We start from the raw sequence: 25565 nt of genomic DNA on the forward strand, positions 1-25565 counted from the left end.
ACATTGTTTTCCAGCAAAATGTTGGCAGAGTCAGATGTTTTGTTTGGAGTGGGAGTCTTTTAATGAGATGGAATCTTGGGTTTTTATTTCATGCCTTTAGCTCTTAGTAATGTCTTCGTAATAGGAAAGGGCATATGACAATGTTGATCCCTATGATGCGGTAGAATTCATGATCTTTTTAGACCCCTGCTGACTGATGCCCAAAGTATTTTGGGCTAAAACAACAACATGGGGACAATATAGTACTGCACTCATTTAGAACAATTTCAGTGGGCTGAAATGTTTTCCTGTACATTATGAACAAACTTACTTGAACTGATTCTTGGTATTTCACAATTTTGCATTTTGTAGCTTTTTGCTGAACCTAATAACCATTCCTAAAACCACACACAGACTTGTGCACCATTGTTTCAAACAGTTTGCTTCACATTCATGCTGCAATATTGAGACTGCTGATTGCTGCATATTTGGAACAGTTTAAATTGAGACTCTGATTGGACAGCAGAATGGCAGATGGTGGAGTTTAGCCATGAAGTTAAGGAAGGTCAGGCTCTAGTCACAAAGTAAAACCAAGCAAGCTGTTTAGTAATGTTTTCATCCATGTTTAACATATTTTTTACATATTATTTGATTACAAAAACATGTAAATCTTGGGAGAGATGTGAATTTTAGCGAAAAGATTAATCAATAGAACCCTAAATCATAGATTTAGAAAAAAGATATTAATCTTTCGAATGGAACAGCAGTAATTGCATGGAAACTCATGGACGATGATATTTTAGACAGCAGGGTGTCCAAAATTTAATTTGGAATGATTGGGGTTATCATCCACCTAAACAGTCTTTTATATCACAATGAGAAGGAAAACGCAACTTGACAATAAGCATATTCCCAGACACATAGGCCTTTGTGTTTGATGCTAAATTTGATGATCAGCTCCTCAACTGCATGCAGGTTTAATCCAATTTTGATCCTCAGTGAGTTGCACTCATAAAAGTATCTGAAAAGCAAACCTTCTCTGTTACCTACAACAATCAGAAAATTCCATATGTTTGAAATCTGCATAGGTAAAACAATAGAAGAATCAAACTGCTATGAGTCAACTCAGATAGGTGTTTTATTTGATTTTCTTTTTAATTAAATCTATTTATTATTGTGATATTTTAAGAAACTGATCTTGCATATTAAAATCCAGCACAGCCAAGACTTATGTGACTTATGTGACTTATGTTATGTTACTTATAAGACTTATGTGGTAGAATAAAGTGGAGAAGGGTCACATCTGACATCTTTTATTTATCTGGGACTCCACTGAAGATATTTCCCTTTGTGTCCCAAATTGACACTTGTGTATCACCAGGAAAATAATTAATGGACCAGGGGTCACTAGGACAATGGAATACTGCCATTCATTTCAGGTAAGTCCATGACCAAAATCTACACTGGGTATGTGATGACATTATTATATAAGAGTGATCCAGTATAAAAGTCTGGGACTTTATAATCACATGCTACTACTACTACACAGTAGTACACTAAATAATGTATCATTAGGATTCTAACTTAATTGCCACTTTAATGCCCTGTACACACGGTCGGATTTTCCAACGGAAAATGTGTGATAGGACCTTGTTGTCGGAAATTCCGACCGTGTGTAGGCTCCATCACACATTTTCCATCGGAATCTCCGACACACAAAGTTTGAGAGCTTGCTATAAAATTTTCCGACAACAAAATCCTTTGTCGGAAATTCCGATCGTGTGTACACAAATCCGACGCACAAAGTGCCACGCATGCTCAGAATAAATTAAGAGATGAAAGCTATTGGCTACTGCCCCGTTTATAGTCCCGACGTACGTGTTTTACGTCACCGCGTTCAGAGCGATCGGATTTTCCGACAACTTTGTGTGACTGTGTGTATGCAAGACAAGTTTGAGCCAACATCCATCGGAAAAAATCCATTGATTTTGTTGTTGGAATTTCCAATCAATGTCCGACCGTGTGTACAGGGCATTATTCACTTGCATAGAGCAATCAAATGTTTAGAGGATGAACTTTTAGTATACTTATTTTTTTCTATCCCTTATCTCCCCCAGGGTGCAACCGAACTGGGCATAGTCCCAGTTCCAATTGCTGGAACAAAAACCCAGACACTTGGGCATTTTTCTTCTCACTGAACCCTGACACTTGCACATTTTTTCCCACTGATACCAACCCTGGAGTATTTTTTTTTCTCCCACTGACACCAATGGCAGGCCATTATATCTTGTCATTGACACCGATGCCAGGGTATTTTTTTTCTTCCACTGACACCTATGCCAGGGCATTTTTTCCTTCCACTAACACAAATTGCATGGCATTTTTCTTCCCACTGGCACTGATGTCAGGGCATTTCTCCCACTGACACCAGGGTATTTTTTCTTTCTGACACCAATGTCAAGGAGTTTTGTCTTCTCGCTGACATGACAAGACATTTTTTCTTCCCATTGACACCAATGCCAGAACATTTTTTCCCTTCAACCAAGACTCATGTTTTCTACCCATTGACACCATTGATTACCAGGGTCATTTTTTTCTGTCACTGACACCATAGTATTTTTTTCTCCATCTGATACCAGATCATTTTTTTTCTTCTCACTGACACAAGGGTATTTTTCCCATCTGACACTGAAGCCAGGGCATTTTTTTCTCCAACTGACAATGACACCAGGGTTTCTTTTTCTTTCCACTGACACCAGTGCCAGAGTGTTTTTTTTTTCCTCTCACTGACATTGATTTCAGAGCATTTCCCACCCATTGACCAGCATTCTTCTCCCCAGTGATACTTGAGCATTCTCCCCCAGCTCCTATCCCCATGACACCATGTCTTCCTTCCACCTACTGACCACAGACACCAGGAGAATCCTGGTGTCTGTGGTCAGTAGCAAAGTGTTATTTTTTCAGTGTTGTCACATGAAAAGATATAATAAAATATTTACAAAAATGTGAAGTGACACTGTGTACTCACTTTTGTGAGATACTGTATATATACTGATGTTGGAGCATTGGTCCCCCCCCCCATTAACCCCCAATTATATGGCGTTCTTACTCCAACTAACCCCGTAATGTTTTTTTCACAGTCATTTAGAAGGGAGGCCACAAAGTGAATATCCTATAGACAGTGATGTTGAAGGCAATTTTACCCTTTGGTCAAAACGGTAAACTAGTTTTTTTTGGATAAGGAATATGTGTAATATAAATGCATTAGTTTCTTTCTTGTATAGGACATGTAACACTTCCACATCCTCACAACTTTTCTACATTGCAATAAAATAACAGCATGTCCTTTAATGTATAGTGAAACATTAGAAAAATTGGCCTTATTTTATTTGAAAAACAAATTTTTTATGATTTCATCGGATCAATGTGTATAACTACTACTATGTAACTATATCTAAGGACTATACAAACAATAAGGGCATGCTGGTTCTGTATGAAGGGCAGACGATATTATCATCAGTGTAGAAAATGGTTCTTTAGGCTGGTAAGTTATAGGATGATTTGCTATATGAGGTAGAAATTGCAAAAATCGAAAGCAGAATTTCAAAATGAAGTGGATAATTGTTGTTTTATTGTATGCACAGTTATAATTACTAAGGATGATGTGGTACTTTTTGATCTAACTACTTTGTATACTGGAGAGGAGCCATTTTTCCACATAGTTGTCCCAGGGGTTTTTGTTTTTCCTTCCTCTGTAACAAAATTGATGGAGATGGTAAGCGTTTAAGATGTTGAACCACTTTCTAACCAAACTGATTATACCCATACTATTTAGGTACTAATGACGTGCCTGCTTTTAGCTGCCATTTTATTCTAGGCCATTGCAAGTTGACAGGTAACATATTAAAGCATACTTATATGAAAATATGTAACAGCAGAAGTTTCTCCGTATGTATCTTCTGTAATACTGACTCTGTTCTTCTAACAGTCTGGAAATATACAATAAACTCTGGTCTAACCACAGTACAGTCTGGTGAGTTTATAAAAGGTCCCAGCTGAATGAGAGGAAACTGTACACTCAGCCTGACTGCGGGGACATCTCTGATGTGCTGAAGACAAGGGAAATTGCGCAGTATGGGTTGATTTTGATTTTACAAAGCACAATCTGGGCCAAGTCTAGTTCATGTTGTCACAGATGTTCCATTGAGAGTTCACTGAAGAACAGTTTGGACCCAGCCACAGGAAATGAAGGAAAGCAATGTCTGCCTGGTGACTTTTAACGGACACGTAGCCTGCCGCAGAAGGTTATCGTTCACGAAGCAGAAAGAATATCACTGCCTTTAAGAAGTGTCCTACGTTGTAGGCGCTGGAGACCAACCAGTGGGATCGCAGGCTGGATTCAGAAGTGATAACACACTTTGTTACATCTGTCTGTAAAGCAAAGAAAAAAAAACATTTAGACTTAATCCTGCCAGTAAGCAGACTTAAAGGTTACTTGTATAAAAAAAAAAGTTATACACACTAGGCAGACACAAGCCACCTAAATAAGTTCCCGATATATCAAAATATACAGAAACAGTTACATTTATTAAAAAAAAATCTTCCTTTTATTATTAAAAAGTGTTTGAATTTCAGGAAAGTGACTTAACCTGGAATTAAATTATGTCATTAGTCTGCTGCAGACAGGAGGAGGCATTTTTTTAGTCTCCTCTCCTGCAGTGATCAAGCATCACAACTGTGGTATGGAAACACCACTGCCTTTGTTACTTAAAGTGGAATGGGTGGGGGGGGGGCGCCAAGAACGCGACTCAACCATGTGTTTTTAACACTCCTCAACTGCAAGTCTAAATGGGTGTTACACTTACACATTACTTAGCCTGCATACACATAAAAAAAATATCCAATGCTAGCTCTTCTTTACCTCACTACCCTACCAGAACCGCTCCCTCTCTCATGGCACTGCTCTATCACCATAGGTAGATCCATGCATTGCATGAATCTATCTATGGTTGCCGCTGACACCCCCTATTCAGGTGTCCGGCCCTTTTCAGGCACCGGGCACCTGAATTACAGAGGTGGGGGTGTTTTTTGGAAGCACCTGATTAGAGCCGTAGCTGTTCACTCAGCTGTGTGTTAGCAAAGCAAAGGAATTCGCTTTTCTAACACTGAACCGCCTCTCAGCCAATCAGGTGCTTGGGTCTGTTACCTGTCACCTGATTGGCTGAAACATCAGGCGCTGTGATTGGATGCCCGATAGAGAGGACGGAAGAAGACTTAGAGGAGGGTGCAGGACACCGCCACTGACCCGCTGCAGGAAGGTAAGTGCCAGGCGATGCACACTGGCAGCATTTGATGGGTACAGTAGCTGCGTTCGATGGCACAGTGGCTGCGCTTGATGGGTACAGTAGCTGCGTTCGATGGCACAGTGGCTGCGCTTGATGGGCACAGTGGCTGCGTTTGATGGGCACAGTGGCAGCATTAGATGGACACAGTGACTGCGTTTGATGGACACAGCGGCTGCGTTTGATTGGCACAGTGGCTGCGTTTGATTGGCACAGTGGCTGCTTTTGATGGCACAGTGGCTGCGTTTGATGGGCACAGTGGCTGCGTTTGATGGGCACAGTGGCTGCGTTTGGGCACAGTGGTTGCACTTGATGGGTACAGTGGCTGCATTTGGCACAGTGGTGCCAATTGATGGGCACAGTAGCTGCGTTTGATGGCACAGTGGCTGCAATTGATGTTTTTTTTTTCAGTTTGTTTACTCCCCCCCAAAAATTTGGAGCACCAGCCGCCACTGGTGTAGAATTTTTTCTGAATTATAATAAATTAATTTACTAAATACAAAACACCACACATTCAAGAAACCTGTGATAGGAGAAGCCATTATGTGGTCTGCCATTGCCATTAGTGGAGACAGATCTCATAATCTTTTCTGTGACTTAGAAACAGTTGAAGTCAGTAAATCAGTATGATTGCTTGCAAAGCAGAATTTTTGGAAAGAGGGATCAGCCAGCCACTAAAACTTGTGTATTTCTCTCAGCACAAGTCTGATTTGAATTATGCACTTATATTGTGGTTAGAAGTGGTAATTTAAATCTTCTTCCAGTCTGTTAACATATACTGTAGATTAAACCAGATGCAAAGATAACTGCAGAGATGTATTATGTAGGAAAGCGTCATTTTTTACATCTGACTGGCAGCTTTGATGCTTATGTATCTGAATAAATCTCACGTTTCTTTTTCTTTCTTTCTTTTTCTTTCTTTCTTTTTGCAACATACTAAGAAAATCAAAGTGCAAAGTAAATATATCAACTGGTCCAACCGGGAATTGATTGTTACTGTATATATTATAAGAAGAGTTATTTTGGCTATCCTCAGGCTGCAAACACTGATCCCAAAATGACCTTACTCCAGTAATAAAAGCCAAGTAATCCTAACATTATCAAGAAAGAAAACCAGAGACTGGAATTGTTTTACTAGTGAATTCCTGGTATTTAAGCTGCGTCATATTCCCTTTAATCCGGCTTAAGAGATATCTGGAATCTGAGTTCATTATTAAAATATGGTCCGATGCTGTTTTCCATAAGCTTAAGTCTTAAGAAATGTAATAAAAACACAGATATACATTCTGGATACAGAACAGGTTGCCGAGATCAGCTAGTTATTCTTACGGTTTGCATAGTATTAATAATAAAGAAATGAATAAATGAACAAATGCATACTAGGGGACTACTTATAGTGAACAAACCGGATTTGAAATAAATGTATGATGTCTTACCCAGTGCTTATTTAGCCTCAACACGACTGAATATAATGTAAGTGCGCCCCAAAAGTGGGCAACGCTTTTGGCTCCAAGCTCATCGGAATCTGAAGACCACTTGAAACAGCAGCCTGGACAGTGGGTTACTTATTTGACATTATATGGCATCTTTTCAGGATAAAACAGACAAGTATCAACAAAATATTGGTCAAGTGAGACCTGAAGCAAAGCCATAGGCTTAAAGCCAAACTCCTGCACTCTTACTTTACTCATGGTGTGCTTTGTGTACAGTATTTCTTTCAGATCTATACAGTAATCCTGTGTGAAACTGCTCTGTGTAATAAAGACCGGTCGCTGCTGCTCTCTTTCCTTGTGCAGGGTGACTGGTCTTGTCCCAGCCTGTAGTGGGTGGGTCTGCTGGGTCCTTCCCACACCTTTACTCTCTGTACAAGTTAAAGTGATTGTAAACGATCACCTTGTAAAACAACCCATTCAGTTTAAAAAAGAAATCAAAGACAAAACATGTGTGTATAGATATAAAAAAAATTCTAAATACTTTTTTCCTTTTTTTTTATAAGTGATCACATTCCCTCTGTTCTCAGCTACATAAGAGCTGTGGGAGGAGAAGCAGCAGCACACTGAGCTTCCCAGTTACAGGCTGTGTCAGGGGTATATGTCAGGACATGTCTGATCATTGGAGGAGGAAAGCAGCCTGAGTTCCCAGCATAGCTAGAGAACTGACCATGATGTGTTCTCCTGTGTAGTGTGGCTGGTTTTTAATCTGAAAGTAGAGGAACTGACAGGAACACCAGGGATTTTACACAAATGAAGCAATACAAAGAGAACAGGATACTTTTCATACAAGTACATGGTACAGCAGGCACATATCAGGAATATGAAATGTTGGGGCAACAAACACTTTAAATGCAGCATGCTGATGCATCACTGCTACTTTTAGAATGGTAATTATGGAGTTTGCAAAGGCATTTGTGCAAACAAAGTGGCTTTATATCATTTGTGGCTTTTGTGTAATATATTTAAATTAATGTTTTTGTATCTGGAGTCAGCTTTACTTGTAAAGCCTACAAGACTGGAGTTAGGGGGTGAATTGGGAGTGAAGTTAAATTAGGAAATTGAAATGGGTAAATGGGGGCTGGCACCTACATGATTGGTGAACAATTGGAAAGAGATTCCAGCAGGCAGTCAGAGATCACTTGGCATCGGTCGAACATTCCTACCCTCTCATTTTAAATTTTAACATTTTTGGTAATTCCTTTAAGTATAATTTTATTTATGCCATGGCAGCTGGCAGGGGCATAGGGTCTTTGAAGGCAATCTAATGAGCTAGATTGTGATGTGGTTGGAGATCCAGTTGAGGTATGGACCCCCCTTTGTACTATGTTTTTCGTTTCAATTTTTGATTTGCTGTGTCCGCTGTTATGATCAAGAGAAGTCTCTTGGTTTAGAGCTTGTATTTGTTTTAGTGATGTGTAGTGTTTTTTACATTTTACTGTATAGAAGATTTAAGACCTGAATATAAGTCTGTTGTGTCCATTTACATCCAGACAGTGAGTGCGGCGTTTTTCTTTTGTTTTTTTTTAAAGGGGGGGGGGGGTTAAATGTGGGGTGATAACTTGTTTTTTTATATCTATCATCTCCACAATACCCTGCCCACAATACCAATACATACAATACCCTCCACAATACTCCAATAAATCATTCCATTCCTCTTACCTTCCCGTCCAACAGTACCTGCTTAGTGAGGCTGTTGTGAGTGCCTATTTCTCCCCTACTCCTCACTAGCATTCCATGGGCAGCAGCTGTAAAAACTCCTTGTAAAAATACAACTTTAGCTTTACTTTTGCTTCCTTCATTCCAGAAGGAGCAATAAAGGGCTTAAACAGCCTTTGCCTTGTGAAAGATTCTGTTTTAAAAACATAGAACATAAAAGTAATTTACCCATCCTCCTCTCCTCTTCAGCCACGTGACCAGGGTTGTTCGTATAAACTCTCCCACACAGTCTACAATGGTTAGAACAAGAGCAGGCTGAGAGTGTTTCACACAGTCCATTGCAAGGCCTGCTGCTACTGCATATAGAGATACCACTTTCCCCCATGTAATACCTGTAGAAGTAGAAGAGAAGCACTTAATATAATTAGTACAAAGACTACAGCTTTAAAGTAGAATTCTGGGTAACCCTAACTAATCTTAAAAATACTCTCTTCCTACTCCTAATACCTATGCTTAACAACCTGTGAAAGACAGATGAGGATACCTATTTTCATGTGCTCCAGTCCAGTCACGTGATCACTCCTGTGTCTGCCAGCGGCTGGCTACAGAGGAGAGGAGAGAGTGTTTAATAATGGATGGTAAAGCCTGGGCAGTGACATCACCCATAGGCTTACTATGGCCGGTGCATTGTCAGTGGTCTCTCCTCTCCCCTGCAGCAGCGGAAACAGGGGAGCCTGATCACATGACCCTACCGGAACTGCATGAAAATAGATAAGTACACGTATTTTTTCAAACAGGTTAGTAACCATAGGTGTTGGGAGGGGAGAGGAAGTATTTTTTAAGATTAGTTATGGTTATCTTGAAATTCTACTTTGAAGGAAACCTGCAGTCCTGGCAGTTGTGGTGATCTAATGGCTTCAGGACTTTTTTAGTTACTGACTCAGAGCAAGCATGCATATCAGCATTTGCCTCATCTACTGTTCATGCTTATTCTATGTTAGTTCCTTAAAGTATTGAAGCCAGTGAAAGCCAAACAATTGGTGTATTTTTAAAAATGTCAGCAACGACAGCCTTCTAATTTCTGCCTGTACCTCTTCCTTTAAAACTACACAAGAAAGCAAATTTAAAATACTATGAAGAGAATGTTAATATAGTTTTTGTTAATAACATTTTTAGGCGTATGTCAGGGCAAAATAAAACAAAAATACATGCACATTTCCCCATGGTTTATACCAGGGATATGCAATTAGTGGACCTCCAGCTGTTGCAAAATACAAGTCCCATCATGCCTCTGCCTCTGGGTGTCATGCTTGTGGCTATCAGTCTTGCTATGCCTAATGGGAATTGTAGTTCTGCAACAGCTGGAGGTCCGCTAATTGCATATCCCTGGTTTATACCTTTAAAAAATTCTGCAAGTACAGAAAAAAATACTCATTTGTCTGTCTGCAATCTGGTTTTAGGCTACAAAATGCTGAAAGGTGTGGATAAACTGTATTTATGAACCAATACAGAGTGTAAAATGTGCTTAGCCAATAATAAAGATCTAAAACATTGAATGACGGGAGCCATTATGTAGACTAGCAAATGAGTACCCCTTTGGGAACAAGAGGAAAAATTCCCAGTGTGCCCCCAGATATCACACTTTCTACTCACCCAGTAGACTCCTGCTGGGGCACAGTTACCTTAGCTGCTAAGGGGACTAACAACATCTTTACATAATATGTTTCCTGAATGTCATAAGCAAGGACTCTGTAGCTTGCCGCTGTGCTTGTACTGCAGATGACATTCTCTGATAATGAAATTTAAGAGGCAATTATGTTAACTAGTCTTGTACCAATTATGTGAAATGACATTAATCAAATCACATGTTCAGGTTCCCATAACACTGTTCCTGATTAAACATAAACTTGTTTTTTTTTTTTTTTTTTTAAATGTCTCTTTTTCTGATTAGTGAACTGCTACATGTTTAAGCTGTTTTCTGTTGGTGACTATTTTGTAAAGCCCAAATCAAGTCACATATGCAGTCAGATAGATATTGTGCTAACAACCTCTGATTTTACAGCCTTACCTTCATTCTCCTAGTATAGCAGTTGTGCATGGTGTCGAAATATCCCAGTAACCCAGTGCACTCAGTAATCAACACTCAGTAACAGACCTGGACTGTAATGCCCTGTACACACGGTCGGACTTTGTTCGAACATTCCGACAACAAAATCCTAGGATTTTTTCCGACGGATGTTGGCTCAAACTTGTCTTGCATACACACGGTCACACAAAGTTGTCGGAAAATCCGATCATTCTGAACGCGGTGACGTAAAACACGTACGTCGGGACTATAAACGGGGCAGTGGCCAATAGCTTTCATCTCTTTATTTATTCTGAGCATGCGCTGCACTTCGTCCGTCGGATTTGTGTACACACGATCGGAATTTCCTACAACGGATTTTGTTGTCGGAAAATGTTATATCCTGCTCTCAAACTTTGTGTGTCGGAAAATCCGATGGAAAATGTGTGATGGAGCCTACACACGGTCGGAATTTCCGACAACATGCTCCGATCGGACATTTTCCATCGGAAAATCCGACCGTGTGTACGGGGCATTACACTGTCATAGTCCCTCTTATGCCGCGTACACACGATCGGAAATGCCACCAGCAAAACTCCGATGAGAGCTTTTTGTCGGAAAATGCGACCGAGTGTATGCTCCATCTGTCTTTTGCTGGCGGAATTCCAGCCAGCAAAAGATTGAGAGCAGGTTCTTTATTTTTCGGTCGGGAAAATTTACTATCCGAAAATGCACTCGTCTGTATGCAATTCTGATGCGCAAAAAATCACGCATTCTCGGAAACAATTTTACACATGCTCGGAAGCATTGAACTTTATTTTCTCGGCTCGTCATAGTGTTGTACGTCACCGCGTTCTTGACGGTCGAAAGCTCAGAGAACTTTTGAGTGACCGTGTGTATGCAAGGCAAGCTTGAGCGGAATTCCGTCGGAAAAACCATCCAAGTTTTTTCTGACGGAAATTCTGATTGTGTGTATGCGGCCTAATTCTCTGCAATACAAGTCTGTGTGTGGACACTTTTGAAGGGGTGTGGCTGTTAGGCAGCTATGTCAGCACAGACAGCATTTTAAGGTATTTCCAAACAAAAAAAAAATCAATCAGTTACAAATTATACCATTTTGGGGGGGGGGGGGGGGTCAGGACTTAAAATAGATAAGAAAGTGTGAGATTCAACTGGGCTTTAAAGGGGTTGTAAAGGTGTTTTTTTTTTTTTTTAAAAATAACAAACATGTCATACTTACCTTCACTGTGCAGCTCGTTCTGCACAGAGTGGCCCCGAACCTGGTCTTCTGGGGTCCCTCGGCGGCTGTCTCAGCTCCTCCCCGCAAGCATTTACCACCTTCATGCGAGCTCTCTCGCACGGTGGTGAGTGCTTGCGGGCGCGCTCCCGTGATACAGCCGGCGGCTATAGCCGCTCGCTGTATCACTCGGCCCCGCCCCCCGGCGCGCCGCGTCATCGGATGTGATTGACAGCAGCGCGAGCCAATGGCTGCGCTGCTTTCAATCCATCCACTGCAGCCAATCAGCGGCCAGGGTGAGCGGAGGAACAGATGTCGGGAACGCGAAGCTGACTTTCGAGGCGTCAGGTAAGTAAAACGGGGGGCCTGGGGGCGGCGGTTCTGTCAGAAGTTTTTTCACCTTAATGCATAGAATGCATTAAGGTGAAAAAACTTTTACCTTTACAACCCCTTTAAGCCTTGTAGTAATAAACTCTACCACACCATGCATACTGTGAACTGGAGGTGACCTATCAAGACGAACCATTGACAACACAAGCAGCTGAAAAAATCAAAAAGGGTGAAGTCTGAATTGAGCTTAAAAGAGAACAAGCACTGGAGTATATTTTATAGCTTTGCACTCAAGTTGGTCTTGCCAACATTCCTCTGCTTCATTGAGCAGTCCATGCTTATAAGAATGTAAACAAACTATAGCCAAGGCCTGGAAGATTCCTAGACTCTGCTTTATCACATCTAAAAACAGGGTCACTAAGGCTATGACACATGAATAAATCAAGGCCACACTACAAGATAGGATTCCCAAGTACAACAAAATATGGCAGCCCTGGACAGATAAATACCCCCTGCCTGGCTTTGACTCCTCTATTCTTGGACCATGAAGCGGAATTATTTTTTTAAATAAATGGGCCCCCAGGAGCTTTATGCCATAATGTGCTAGTATGCACCGCATGTTAGCACTTTATGGCAGACTTACCTGTCAAACGATGCCCTCCAGCGATGCGCTGTCAGTGCTCTCGCTGGTCAAGGGTGCTTCCATCCTTCCCCTGGGTTTGCTCTATGTGATTAGGGCCGTGATGATGTCACATCATCATGACAAAAAATGGTGCTCTAAATGTACGCTGAACTGGGAATGCGCAGTTCAATGTACATTAAGGCCTACAGGCAGGGAGCAGCATTTTTGGCAGAAGAGACTAAAAGGGTGTTTCTGATTCAACACCCCATGGTGGTTCATCCACTGTTCTAAACCCCCGGGATTCCCACTCACACCTACCTCTACCCACACCATGCCCATCCTTTACTCCCCCTATTCTCAGGTACACCTCTGTTAATTTGATTCACAGGTACAAACACTTGTGTAATTGAGTGACAGTTTGCGGCCGTTCGTACACAAACATTGTGGAACATCAGAGCACAAGCTCTTGCAGCCAGCATCTGTCAAACCCCAGATGAAATGAAAGGTTTGTAGCAGTGCTTAACAGAGTGGATGTTCATAACTTGTCAGAAATTATATCAATATGAGAAATTATACTGTGGACCTTTTGCTAAATTCGTAATTACCTTTCTATACCGTCAATACTGCATATGTCAAATTGTAAACCTGCCTATGGTTCTCAAAAAATGAACCAGAAAATTGTGCTTTAATAGCATGTCATGGAGTGAGTTTTTGAATCTTTTTTTTTTATACATAACAAGTGTGATTCAGTGTTTTTTATTTGTATGCTGCTCACCTATAGAACATCTGCCTGTACTGCGTGTAATTACATTATTCTTTTTATACCTGCTGTGAATATCTCTGAGGCAACCGCCAGCAAAGCATCAGACAGAACGGTCTCTGAAGACAGGGAGATGTTCAGCTGTCGGGCAATGTTCCTGTATACTGCTGGTCTCATGTACTCCAACTCATCCCCTGCAATGCAGCAACATCAGGAAAACCAATGTTAACACATTTCACAGGAAAGGAAATCAGCTTCATTTAGGAGAAAACAAAAACATACTACAATGATGCTTTGTTCAAGTCAAGTTGTGTGTATTATATCATAGGGAATTATAACTCTGCAGATACAGTGGGGCTCAATACTTCATCCCTTTGTACATAACGTAGAAATGTTAATAGAAACATTCAACCAACTTGACAAACTACCTAAGGATGAGCTGAGGAAGTTTTTATAAAGATTTTAGAGATGAATTTGGAGGACGACCAAGCTCAACTCTACTTATAAGGTGTGGTATCTTATTTTCTAAACGGTCATTATATTATAAGCACATTGATAAATACTAATGTCCTCATCTCAACCTTATGTTGAATAAATATTTCCGTTCAAATTTCTGCATTATGTACATAGTGATGTAGTACTGACCTTCCCGCTAACTGCAATATGATAACCATCTCTGAGTTGAGTTTGGAAGACACTGAAGCTTATCTCTATTAATAAGCTTTAATGGTAAACTATTATTTGCATTTACTCCAGCTGTTAGATATGATCCTATCATCTAATCAGCATAAATCTTACAAATGGTGTTGAAGGTTTAGGCCAGTGTAATAAGAAAAGAGCACTGTGAACAGTACAGGAAACCCATAACAACCACTGAGAATTACTTTCTCTCCAATCAAACCCTAGTGAACTGAAATCTGTCTGGTAGGAGGTAGGAAATAGGAAGTGAGAGGAAATCCAATATTTAGGGTTGTCACTGGAAGAGGAGTCGAGGAGAAGAAACCTTCTAGAGGGGATATCAGTTTTGATGATAGTTGTCAAAGTTCAAAGGCATTTCCCCTCACTTTAGGAAGATTTCCCCTCATTTCCATTTTGTGTCTCTAAGAAAAGAATAAGGACAAATTTACCAGGGGGACATAGAGAGAAATAAAAACCCGAAAGAAGTCCTGCTTCAGTCAGCAAAAAGTTAAATATGAAACCTTTGATATATTTAATATATAGGTTTCCTATGTATCTTTTTGCTTATATATGGGATGTGGCACGGGGGAGGTCTACCATGTTTCCTATTTCAGTCATTTTTGATTAACCACTTCAATACTGGGCACTTATACGCCTTCCTGCCCAGACCAATTCTCAGCTTTCAGCGCTGTTGTGCTTTGAATCACAATTGCGCGGTCATACTACACTGTACCCAAACAAAATTTTTATCATTTTGTTCCCACAAATAGAGCTTTCTTTTGGTGGTATTTGATCACCTCTGGGATTTTTATGTTCTGCTAAACAAATAAAAAAATGACTGAAAATTTTGAAAAAAATTGGTATTTTTGTTTGTTACAAAACTTTGTAAATAAGTAATTTTTCTCTTTCACTGTTAAGGCGGCACTGATGGGCAATGATGAGGTGGCACTGATGATGGGCACTAATTATGCAGCACTGATGGGGCACTGATAGGCTGGACTGATGGGCACTGATAGGTGGCACTGATATGCAGCACTGATAGGCACTGAAAGGCGGCACGGATGGGCACTGATAGGCGGCATGGATGGGCACTGATAGGCGGCACAGATGGGCACTGATAGGTGGCACGGATGGGCAAGGATGGACACTGATAGGTGGCACTATACACTAATAAATGTTACTGATGGATGCCAATCAGTGCCAAACAATAATGCCTGCCAATCAGTGATGCCCATTGTGGGCACTGATTGGCATCCATTGTGGGCACCGATTGGCATCCCTGGTGGTCTAGGGTGGCATACCTGGTGGTGGCTAGTGGTGGCATCCCTGGTGGTCCTAGTGGCATCCCTGGTGGTCCAGTGTGGGCATCCTCGGGGGGGGCTGCGCTGATAATCGATCAGCACAGACCCCCCCTGTCAGAGGAGCAGCCGATCGGCTCTCCTCTACTCGCGTCTGATAGACGCAAGTGAGGAAAAGCTGATCACCTGCTCTTCCTGTTTACACTGTGATCAGCCGTGATTGGACACGGCTGATCACGTGGTAAAGAGTCTCCATCAGAGACTGACTGACAGACTGACACCCCGCAACAACGATCGCCGCGATGCGTACCGCTGGGGGTGTGCAGCCCCTTGATAACCTGCCGGACATCATATGACGTCCGGTCAGGATATTGAAGCCATATATATGGCGGGCAGCAAGTGATTAAGAAAAGGTACGATGCCCCCCCCCCCCCCTTTTTTTTTATCTCCTCCTTTCCTCTTTTCCTACTTGAACAAATTTTATTGCTATAATTGAGGCTTTGGAGCCCCCATTAGGGGAGAAAGGGGGAAGATATTTGCAGAAAAAATGGTCACTGGACTAGAACCCTCTATATCATTTTTGAGGGCTTACTCACAGTGACCATGTTTCAGCAAGGTCTCAATCTCAGGATCTTCCTACCCTCATTGATCTTCATATTGATATACAGGTCAATAATCCTGATGGCCACCTCTCAGGGATAATAATGTCTCATGTTCATAACCCAAAGATTACTTTTCTTGTCTACTTCTGTTATGCCCACATGTTCCACTGAGGCCTTACTAAAGACCTAACTGGTTTACCAAGCTCTTCCCCTGACAATTCATACTCTCCTCCCCTCATTTGTTTTGTACCAGTTCTTGTTGTATGATTCAGAGCATGCGTCGATTATTTGCTGCTCTGCACAGTGTTCAATTAATCTGCATTTTCTTCAATATACCAATAAAAACGATTGAAACAGAAAAGGTAAGATACAAAGATATGTTAAATTGTACACTAAAATGGAAAAAAATGTTTTTGTTCAAGGAAGCATAAACTCAGACGCAGTTACTACTTTTTTAGTATATCTTACCTAAACGATTGTAAATAATTTTTAACAAATTAAATGTATTTAATCGCTATGAGAGGAGGAGATTAAGGAAGGATATGATCACCATGTAAAAATACATAAGTGGTTCATATAGTAAACTTAGTGTAGACTTATTCACTTTCAGGTCATTACAGTGGACAATGGCGCACTCTTTACATCTGGAGGAAAAGAGATTTAAAGTGCATCTTCACCCAAAAGGGGAAGTTGCGCTTGTCTGCCTCCTCACCCTTACTCTTTATGTGTAGCGGTACCCCCGTGAGAGCTGCTGAGTGTTGTGGTCCATCTGTCACCCTGCCCAGCCAGGCACACAGTTCTCATTCACCCTCAGGCAGAAAACCAGTCCTTGAACTTTGCTTGTATTTTTATTGAGGGGAATAAACTTGGATTGGGGTGGGATATTCATGAGATGCCCAACTGATTGCAGAAAAATATTTGGGACCAACTATATATATATACTATATCCGGTATATACAACTCAAATCTTCAACTCCAGCACATCACTTGCTTGTAGACTATCACACCTCAACACCTCCAGCGCATCACTTGCTTGCACTTCCCGGACCAGCTAGCACTGATTTGTAGGCCTGACACTGGCTCAGCCAAGCCTAAGGTGAATGCCTTTTGCAGGCAGGGACCACAGGCCCCTTTGGTGTAGCAAAAATGTAAGAGGTCCCAGTGCTAGCTGTCCACGTGGCTACTGCACCCAGTATCACATCTTCAGGCCCTGCCAGACCTCCCAGCTGCAGCAACATCTCTCCGCTACCCTTGTCACCACAGTCCACTTTACTGGCTCTGCACCCATCTCAGACTGCAATCTCCCAGTCCTCTCAGACATGACTCCCCAGTCCTCTCCTGACTATGTGTCACTCACCAGCCCCCCTGGCTGCAACCTGTTGTTCCTCCCTGGAGACTTGCCCAGCGGTGCTCTCTCCTGCTGTCCTCTCCTTTCTCCCATGCCACCTGTCCAGGACACCTCCATGTGTCGTGAGAAGGGTCTCCTCTGCACCCGAGCCCAGGCCTAAGGTCACCGCACCCAGACTGGGGAGTTCCCTTTGAAGGCCACGACAGCCTAGCACTCCATCTTCAGCTTCCACCCGAACAACTCCTTCCCCCAGCTGGGCTGACCCTGGGTTTTTAAGGTGACCTGCCCCCTGCCAATTCAAGTTGGGGGTTGGTGAGGGCTCTTCAAAACACCCCAAGCAGCTCCACCTCCCCTCTCCTCCTTCCTTTCCAGAATATTCTAGAAGGCTCTGGAAAGAAGTGGGAGGTCTTGGTAATGCTGCCTGTGAGTTACCAGCTCTGCTCTGAGGCACTCCCAACCCAGATCAAAACATACCCAGGCTTGGATGCCAGTCAAGCCTGGAAATTTACCTACTCTCACAAAAAAACATAGCACTTTACTTCTAGCACATAAGAGGGTGCTACATATGTTTTAGCACTTCCTTTTCCTTTTTTTTTGGAGGGGGGGGGGGGAGGTACCTGGTTTTGACAGGTATTTTCTGCTAGTTCCTGGCAGATTGTAGGTTCGGCCCCCCTCCCCCTTTCCCTGCAGACTTCTGAGACACGTCACAGGTCCCAGAAAGCTGCAGGACCATTCACAAAGCACATCGCAGCTCATGCATGCACAGTGACTGGCAGCAGCAGTCACAGCCCGCTTCCCAAAGTAAACAAGTAAGCATGTCAGCGTCTGGACCTGAAGATGGCCAAAAGAGAAGGCTCAGGTTAGGTTAGCACTGGATCCCTAGACAGGTAAATGTCCACATTTTTAAAATCAGCAGCTTTAGTATTTGTAGCCACTGCCTTTTATTTTTTGTTTTCAGGGTGAAGAACCACTTTAACCTCCACATATGGAAGGGCTTCTTCATAGCTGTGAAAAGTGTGTGGAATAAGCTTCCTCAAGAACTAGTTCTAGCCAGCTCAGTGGAATGTTTTTTAAAAAAGAGCTAGATGCATTCCTAAATGCACAAAATATAACTTTTGTTATCCCCCCCCAGACCATGCGTTATAGGGGTTTTTGGCTTCCCCTGGATCAGCTGTGGGTATAGAATTCTGTATATGGAGGTTTTCTATTTATTTTATTTTTTATCTATTGGTTGAACTAGGTGGACTAGTTTCTGTCTTTTCTGTCTATGTAACTGTGCAATTATTTAACAAAAAATGTTTCAGTGCTGTTGCACTTTGAATGACAATTGCGCAGTCATGCAACACTGCACCCAAACTAAACTTTTATAATTTTCTTCCCACAAATAGAGCTTTCTTTTGGTGGTATTTGATCACCACTGGGATTTTTAATTTTTGCTAAACAAACTAAAAAAGACCGAAATTTTTGAAAAAACATTTTTTTCCCTTAGTTTCGGTTATAAAATTTTGTTTTCTCCTTCGCTTACGGGCAATGATGAGGCGGCACTGATGGGCATTGATGAGTTGGCACTGATAAGGTGGCACCTTATAAGTGATAAGGTGGCACTGATGAGGAGGCACTGATATGTAGAATTGATGGGCACCAATAGGCGGCAGTGATAGGCTGCACTGATGGGCATTGATAGGCGGCACTGATAGGTGGCACTGACAGATGGCACCTGCACCTGCTGCCGATCGGCTCTCCCTGTCAGCGGAAACCGAGGAATGCCGTTTACCAGCACTTCCTGGTTCACGCGATGATCAGCTGTGATTGGTCACAGCTGATCAAGTGGTAAGGAGCATCCATCAGAGGCTCTATACCACGATCAGAGATGCAGTGTATCCTGCTGGACGTCAGATGGCGCCCAGTCAGGATAACTGAACCACCGCCCAGCCATCATTCTGCTATAAGCCGGACGGGAAGTGGTTAAAAGCCCTTTCATATACCCAGTGAAGTGAATGGCCTCAGGTGACACAGAGATTAAACAAGTCATACATTTTTATCAGCAGCCTTCTCTTCCCTACATTCGTTTAGGGTGCTGAATTATAAAGCTTGTCTGAAAATGCAGAAAAAATGGGGCGGATAGCTGAAGTCACACTCTGTAGAGCTCAGTGAGCAGAGATCTGCGAGCAGATTGGAGGGAAAGTACACACCTCCCTCCACACAGCACACAGGAACAGAGCTGAGGCTGCCAATCAGCTGGAGATCCCTCCCCTGTCACCATTTTTCTCTTGGTGTCAGGAAAACTTGTCGGAAGTGATTCATGCTGATAGCAGAGTAACGAAGCAGCAGACAAAAGTGACACTTAGTGCTCTGGATTGAGACAAGTAAACACTATGGAGGGATATGCTTTGTTCATTTTTCATATCTGAGGTTTACAACCACTTTAAGAAATATAATATTCTGCTAACTAGAACAAAGTGGCCTCAGAAGCAGAAAATGAACATTACATTTGACTTTCCCCACTTTATACAAATCTGGAAAAATGTTTTTGATAGAGTTCCTCTTTAGGTAAACTTGAATGTGTTCCTATTATTAACTAAATAGAATTTTTTTTAGAAATCCAATAATCTGATCTGCAGTGTGTAAATCAGCCCCCTGAGCACTGTTCTAAATATAATGCAAGACTCCTTCATAGGTTTGCAGTAGAGTTTCATATAAATAATTTTTATTAAAAAAGCCTTTCTATTTAGCATGTGACAATCAATTCTAGAGCCTGTGACTTAATCCAGCAACAGCAGGCCATGTTATGTGAAGGCTTCCTTCCAAACTTGAAGGGGCTCTGTAAAAATCATTTCTCACATCCTGCACACTTATCACCATCCTGGCAGCTGTTGGCACACAAGCCACTAGTCACTCAACTTTATATATTATCTCTTAACAGCAACAGTTCCCATAGCTGTTTGATTAATCATATTATTTCAACTCTGTACAATATTTAATGTGTTATTGAGAAATTAGTTGTCTATTACAAAAGTTTTTATTGAATTTAACAAAAATGAGCAATTGTTTTATGCCTTCACGGAATGTATCTCCTCCTTTCAAGAAAATCTAAAGACAGGGCAAAAACTCATAAGCACAGTAACTAGTAATATTACTATTTCTGGAGTATACATTGTGCCAATGCATCATGTAGCTCTTTCCTCTCCAGCTTTAAAATGACCATAGCTGAATCGAAATTCAGCTGGTTCGGCAGGGAGAGGCCAAATTAAAATCCATGCGCGGCTGTCCCCAATCTTTAGATCGACTTCTGTCGAGTGGGAATGTTGGAAAACTTTTGTTGATGTATTCTGACAGAAGAGGAGTTCTGCTATCCAAATTCAGTGTGCCAGCAGGGAGGATTACTCCATCTACCTCACTTCTGTGCTGGATGATGGAGAAAAAATGAGCCATCTATGGCTAACTTGAATATCCCTGGATCACCCCTTTCATTCATTGCATTTCTTAAAATCATGGAGGCACAACATCACATGCAAATGCAGCCTGTCTTGAAATGCACACTCCTTCAGGCTGACACCCATCCATCATGATATTTTTATATGTGCATAACTCTCATAACTTGCATCAAGGTCCAGGGCTCTTGTAAGGAGTGTTGAGATGGGGTGCTGTGATGTTTTTTGGAAGCTGTACAAGCACCTTGCTGGACCATCTAACTAGCCATACTTTGCATAGCAATGCACCGGCAATTACCTCACTGGGTCTAAAATAAGGAATTTAATTAAAATGTAAAGGTCTTATTTAAAACAGGAACCAGGAATAGAAAATATTAACAGATTAAACTGAGGCCCCTTTCACACTGTCGGACCGTTCAGGTCCGCCTGTCAGTTTTGTCAGTGGACCTGAATGGGCGCTCCATGCTAGTCTATGGAGCGACGGATGTCAGCGGTGACATGTCCGCTGACATCCGACTCGATCCGCTCAAATCAGACAGATGTCCCCTACGTTCGCATCCGTCCCTGGCGGATCGGGGGAGATCTGATGAAAACGTACATGCTGTCCATTTTCATCCGATCTCTCCATAGCAACCAGCAGCGCTCGAAGCGATTCAGTTCGCATTTGCAGCGCTATACAAATCATTCATTCGACAAGCCCCTCCCCGCTCAGTGAGAAGAGAGCGACCTGTCATCCGCCGGCTCAGTGGAGATCAACGGAGAGATCTCCCGCTGAGCTGGCGAACAGAGGCGGACTCCGAGGCAGCAGATCTGCCTCGTGGGAATGAAGCCTCCAGCTTTAGTATTTTTCACTGAACATAACAGCTAATCCAATAACCTGTAGACCAGGGGTGGGAAATTCATTTTCCAATGGGGGCACATGAGAAACTGGGACTGTTGTGGAGGGACAATTAATTTTGGACCTGTGAAGGTCTGTAAGTAAGTAAGCATATAGAAAACAATCATCTGGCATTAGGAAAATGAGGTACAAGTGCTCATGAAATAGGTCTCTTCAAAGGTGGTTGAGGGTTGGTAAAAATGGGCATGTTTTACAACCCTCTGGCCACCCAAATGAACTGTTGAATAACAGCCAGATGAGGCTGTTCACATGCCACAGCCACAGCATTTTTAACATGGGCTGCAAAATTTGACAAGCAGCACCACTTGTCAGACTCACCCATTGAGTTCAATGGGGCTGTGCTGGAACTGTGTACAATGCACACGATTACAGCACAATAGTACGGCATGAGAGGGTTAAATCAGGTGGTAAGGATGTAGATGGGGTCAGATGATTGGTACCCCAAGATGGAGGAAAAACACACAGAGACTACAGAAAATGGCACAATTATTATTTGGTTCAGTGGAAATAAAAATTGACACTTGGAGAACAGGGGCAAGGTGCTGGCTTCACATTCCCAAGTAATGCAATGTTGGAATCTCACTATTGCAGGTAACACAGGTGCAAGAGCTCTCAGCAATGTTAGGGGTACATTGGAGTAATTCCAGTACTAAAAATTGTTACAGAACAAGGCTTATGCTACCAGAGCAGCATCTGAGTAGTGGGGTGGCTGATAGGCAGGGCAGTGGTATATGCAGCATTTAGAAAACTGATGACCGGATCTGTGTTGCAGCTCTAGACACCCAGCGATGGTTCAGCCAGCAGGAATATCTCTGTTATGTCCCTCCTTATCAGAAACCTTTCCCTATGGCTGAATACACTGTTCATATTCAGCGTGGATCCTGTCCTTACACTATACATTTTGCAAATGGGTGCCAACTGCAGTGGGGCAGTGCTATTTATAAGCATCACCCTCACAAAAGATGGCTGCTAAGGTCATCCAATGTTGCAGCATCCAATCGGACTCCTGCTCCCCTGGTTACATCTACTGAGGCTTCAGAGGAACAAAGTTCCTCTCATCCTACTTTCTCTCTGTACAGCCAGCAACACAGCACCACCTACAAAGGGGTAGGTAAACTTCACCAGCCTACAAGGAAAGATACAACACCTCCTTACTGCCTGTCAAATATCCTCTGTAAAGCACCGTGACTGGAAGGAGAGAGCCTGAGATCGATACAGCTGGGACTTCTGCAGATCCTGGCCTGGAGTAAAGAAGATGTAAATGGCTCCTGGGGTTTGCAGCGTGAAAACGATAACACAGGAAGAACTTGGCCAGGCAGAAGAGTGGTCGAGAGTGTCAGGACATCTCAGAGGCAACTCTCTCCCACCAGAACTGAGCTTCCCCGCTGTACCAATCAGCTCCTCAGGCTCTCTTCTTAGGCACGCCATACACTGTTTGAATCCCGTCTGGTTCAGTGGAACCAGTCAAGATTTGAACAGTGTATGGGCAGGCTGAATGTACCAAGTTGATTGATCAATCAACTTAGGTACAACCAGCATGCTGGGTTTTACCTGTGATTATCGCTAGCGGCTGCTATAGCCCGTCGGGAGAAGACAATGGCCCAACAGGAGGAATTCCTGCATCAACACTGTCTGTGTTCATGGGGGAATTGAGCAAATTTCTTTCTTGCAATTTGCTACGTGTATGGTCAGCCTTGCAGTTCCTGCAGCTCTTTACACAGACATTTATCAGCATGCCTCACTGGGAATGTCTGCTTCCTTGCTGAGGAAGCTAACAGGAACAGAAATGCACATTGACAGTGGAGGCATCAAGAGCTGGATAGGGACAACCAAAGGGCCAGATGTGGCCCTGGGACCACAATTTGTCAAGGTCGGCTGTAGACTCATAGCAGGTAAATAGAGGTAACAAAGTATAGATTCACATACAACCACAGTTTTCAGAGTATTATTGGTGCATTAAAATTGTCCTTCTCACCCCTGTTACTAAACCCGATGGAAAAAACTGTGGCATTCATTGAATGGCTTCAATTGCTTAAATGTAGTATTAAAGGGGTTGTAAAGGTAAAAGTTTTTTCACCTTAATGCATTCTATGCATTAAGATGAAAAAACATCTGACAATACCGGCCCCCCCGTTTTACATACCTGACCCCTCGAAAGTCCCGCGCTCGCCCCCGACATCCTCTTCGCCGCTCAGCCTGGCCGTTGATTGGTTACAGTGGATGGATTGAAAGCAGCGCAGCCATTGGCTCGCGCTGCTGTCAATCACATCCAATGACGTGGCGCGCCGGGGGCGGGGCCGAATGACACAGTGAGCGGCTATGGCCATCGGCTGTATCACGGGAGCGCGCCCGCAAGCACTCAACACCATGCGAGGGAGCTCTCATGAAGGTGTTGAGTCCTTGCGGGGGGGAGCCGAGACAGCCGCCGAGGGACTCCAGAAGACCAGGTTCGGGGCCACTCTGTGCAAAACGAGCTGCACAGTGGAGGTAAGTATAACATGTTTGTTATTTTAAAAAAAAAATATATATATATCTTTAGTGATCCTAATGTAAGTGTAATCCTAGTGTAATACCATTTATAATTTTCAGTTCAGGTAAGCTGACTTTTAGGAGACTGGAAAGTTAGAATTGTTTTAAAAGCTGTTTTTTTATTGTTAAATGAAAAATATTTGTTATATGTATAAGTAAAACTCAATTATGTGGTCACTTGCTGAAACAGGAAAATGTGACTAGAATACAAACAGCAATGCAAATACATTTAGTATTCCCTTGTGCCAGGGCTTTCCCAAGACAGTTTGGACCTATGCCACAGGAAACCTCTATAAAAGTAGGCATTCAAATGATAAAGAATAAGTGGAAATATATTCTACAGCTGTTCTTTTACCAGAATGAACTGTTAGTCTTTCTCAGAATACTTCCTATCACATGGGTGTCCTGATTTTTTGCATGCGCTATCTTTAAATTACGCTTGTCATGCAACACTGACTAATCTGCTTTTAAAGAATTTTTCCATCATCATAGGGAAAGTAGGAAATCACACGCTATTCCAAGCCAGTATGCTGTTTTAGACCTGCATCAGAGTAGTTCCAGACACAATTCCTAACCCTTGGAGAGCAAACAAAACTGAAGATTTTATCCACTCAGTTTATAAAAATATAAAACCCTTTAAAATTAAACTGTGGGCTTACTTTATCCTTTAAGGTGGCCGATGTACCTTCTGCTATGTTTACTTTTTCTTTATAGTGCATAAGTGTCCTCAAAACATACGTACTGTAGGTGCTCAATTAGCATCCTAAATGCCAGTTCTTTGGCTGGCCATAGCATCATTAATTGATATTCATACATTCTTATATCTGCTGTCAACCCGGCAAGTACCCATAATAAGGTGGGAATTCCTAGGTAATGCATGGTTTATGACCACAAAAGCCTTACTTGAGTTTGAAGTAACCCAACAATTTATCAATATAATCCAAAACCCAGGGCTGTGGGCAAACACTTTCTTGCCCAACCCCCCCCCCCCCCCCCCCGCAATTTCGTTTTCCACATGCTCTGAGATATAAAATAAATAGCAGCTAGACTCAAAATCAGTTTATTGAATCAGATCAGGCAGCGATTGCGATTGGTTGCCAGAGGTTACAGTGTATCATTACCGCTCACTCACTGGCTGCTAGAGGTTACAGCACACATTATGGCTCACTGTTTATTTTCTAGAGGTTACAGAACATGACTTCTGCTTGTTGATTGGTTGTTAGAGATTACTGTACATCAATACTGCTCACTGATTGGTTGCTAGAGGTTACTGGACATTTATACCACTCACTAATTG

At 42.3% G+C, this 25565-nt stretch overlaps 1 protein-coding gene across 1 annotated transcript in view; it reads right to left on the bottom strand.

Annotated features, from left to right (window-relative positions):
- Nucleotides 1-3340: 3340 nt before the first annotated feature.
- BOK (BCL2 family apoptosis regulator BOK) overlaps nucleotides 3341-25565 on the bottom strand; it is a 48597-nt gene continuing 26372 nt past the window's right edge. Inside the window, exons 3-5 of the mRNA XM_073625763.1 lie at nucleotides 13550-13678; nucleotides 8699-8862; nucleotides 3341-4410 (exon numbers count right to left, since the gene is read on the bottom strand). Of these exons, the coding sequence (XP_073481864.1) occupies nucleotides 4285-4410; nucleotides 8699-8862; nucleotides 13550-13678 (419 nt within the window). The 3' untranslated portion in view covers nucleotides 3341-4284. The remainder of the gene's footprint in view (nucleotides 4411-8698; nucleotides 8863-13549; nucleotides 13679-25565) is intronic.

Source organism: Aquarana catesbeiana, linkage group LG04 (genome assembly GCF_042186555.1).
Source record: "Aquarana catesbeiana isolate 2022-GZ linkage group LG04, ASM4218655v1, whole genome shotgun sequence".
Lineage (NCBI taxonomy): Eukaryota > Metazoa > Chordata > Amphibia > Anura > Ranidae > Aquarana > Aquarana catesbeiana.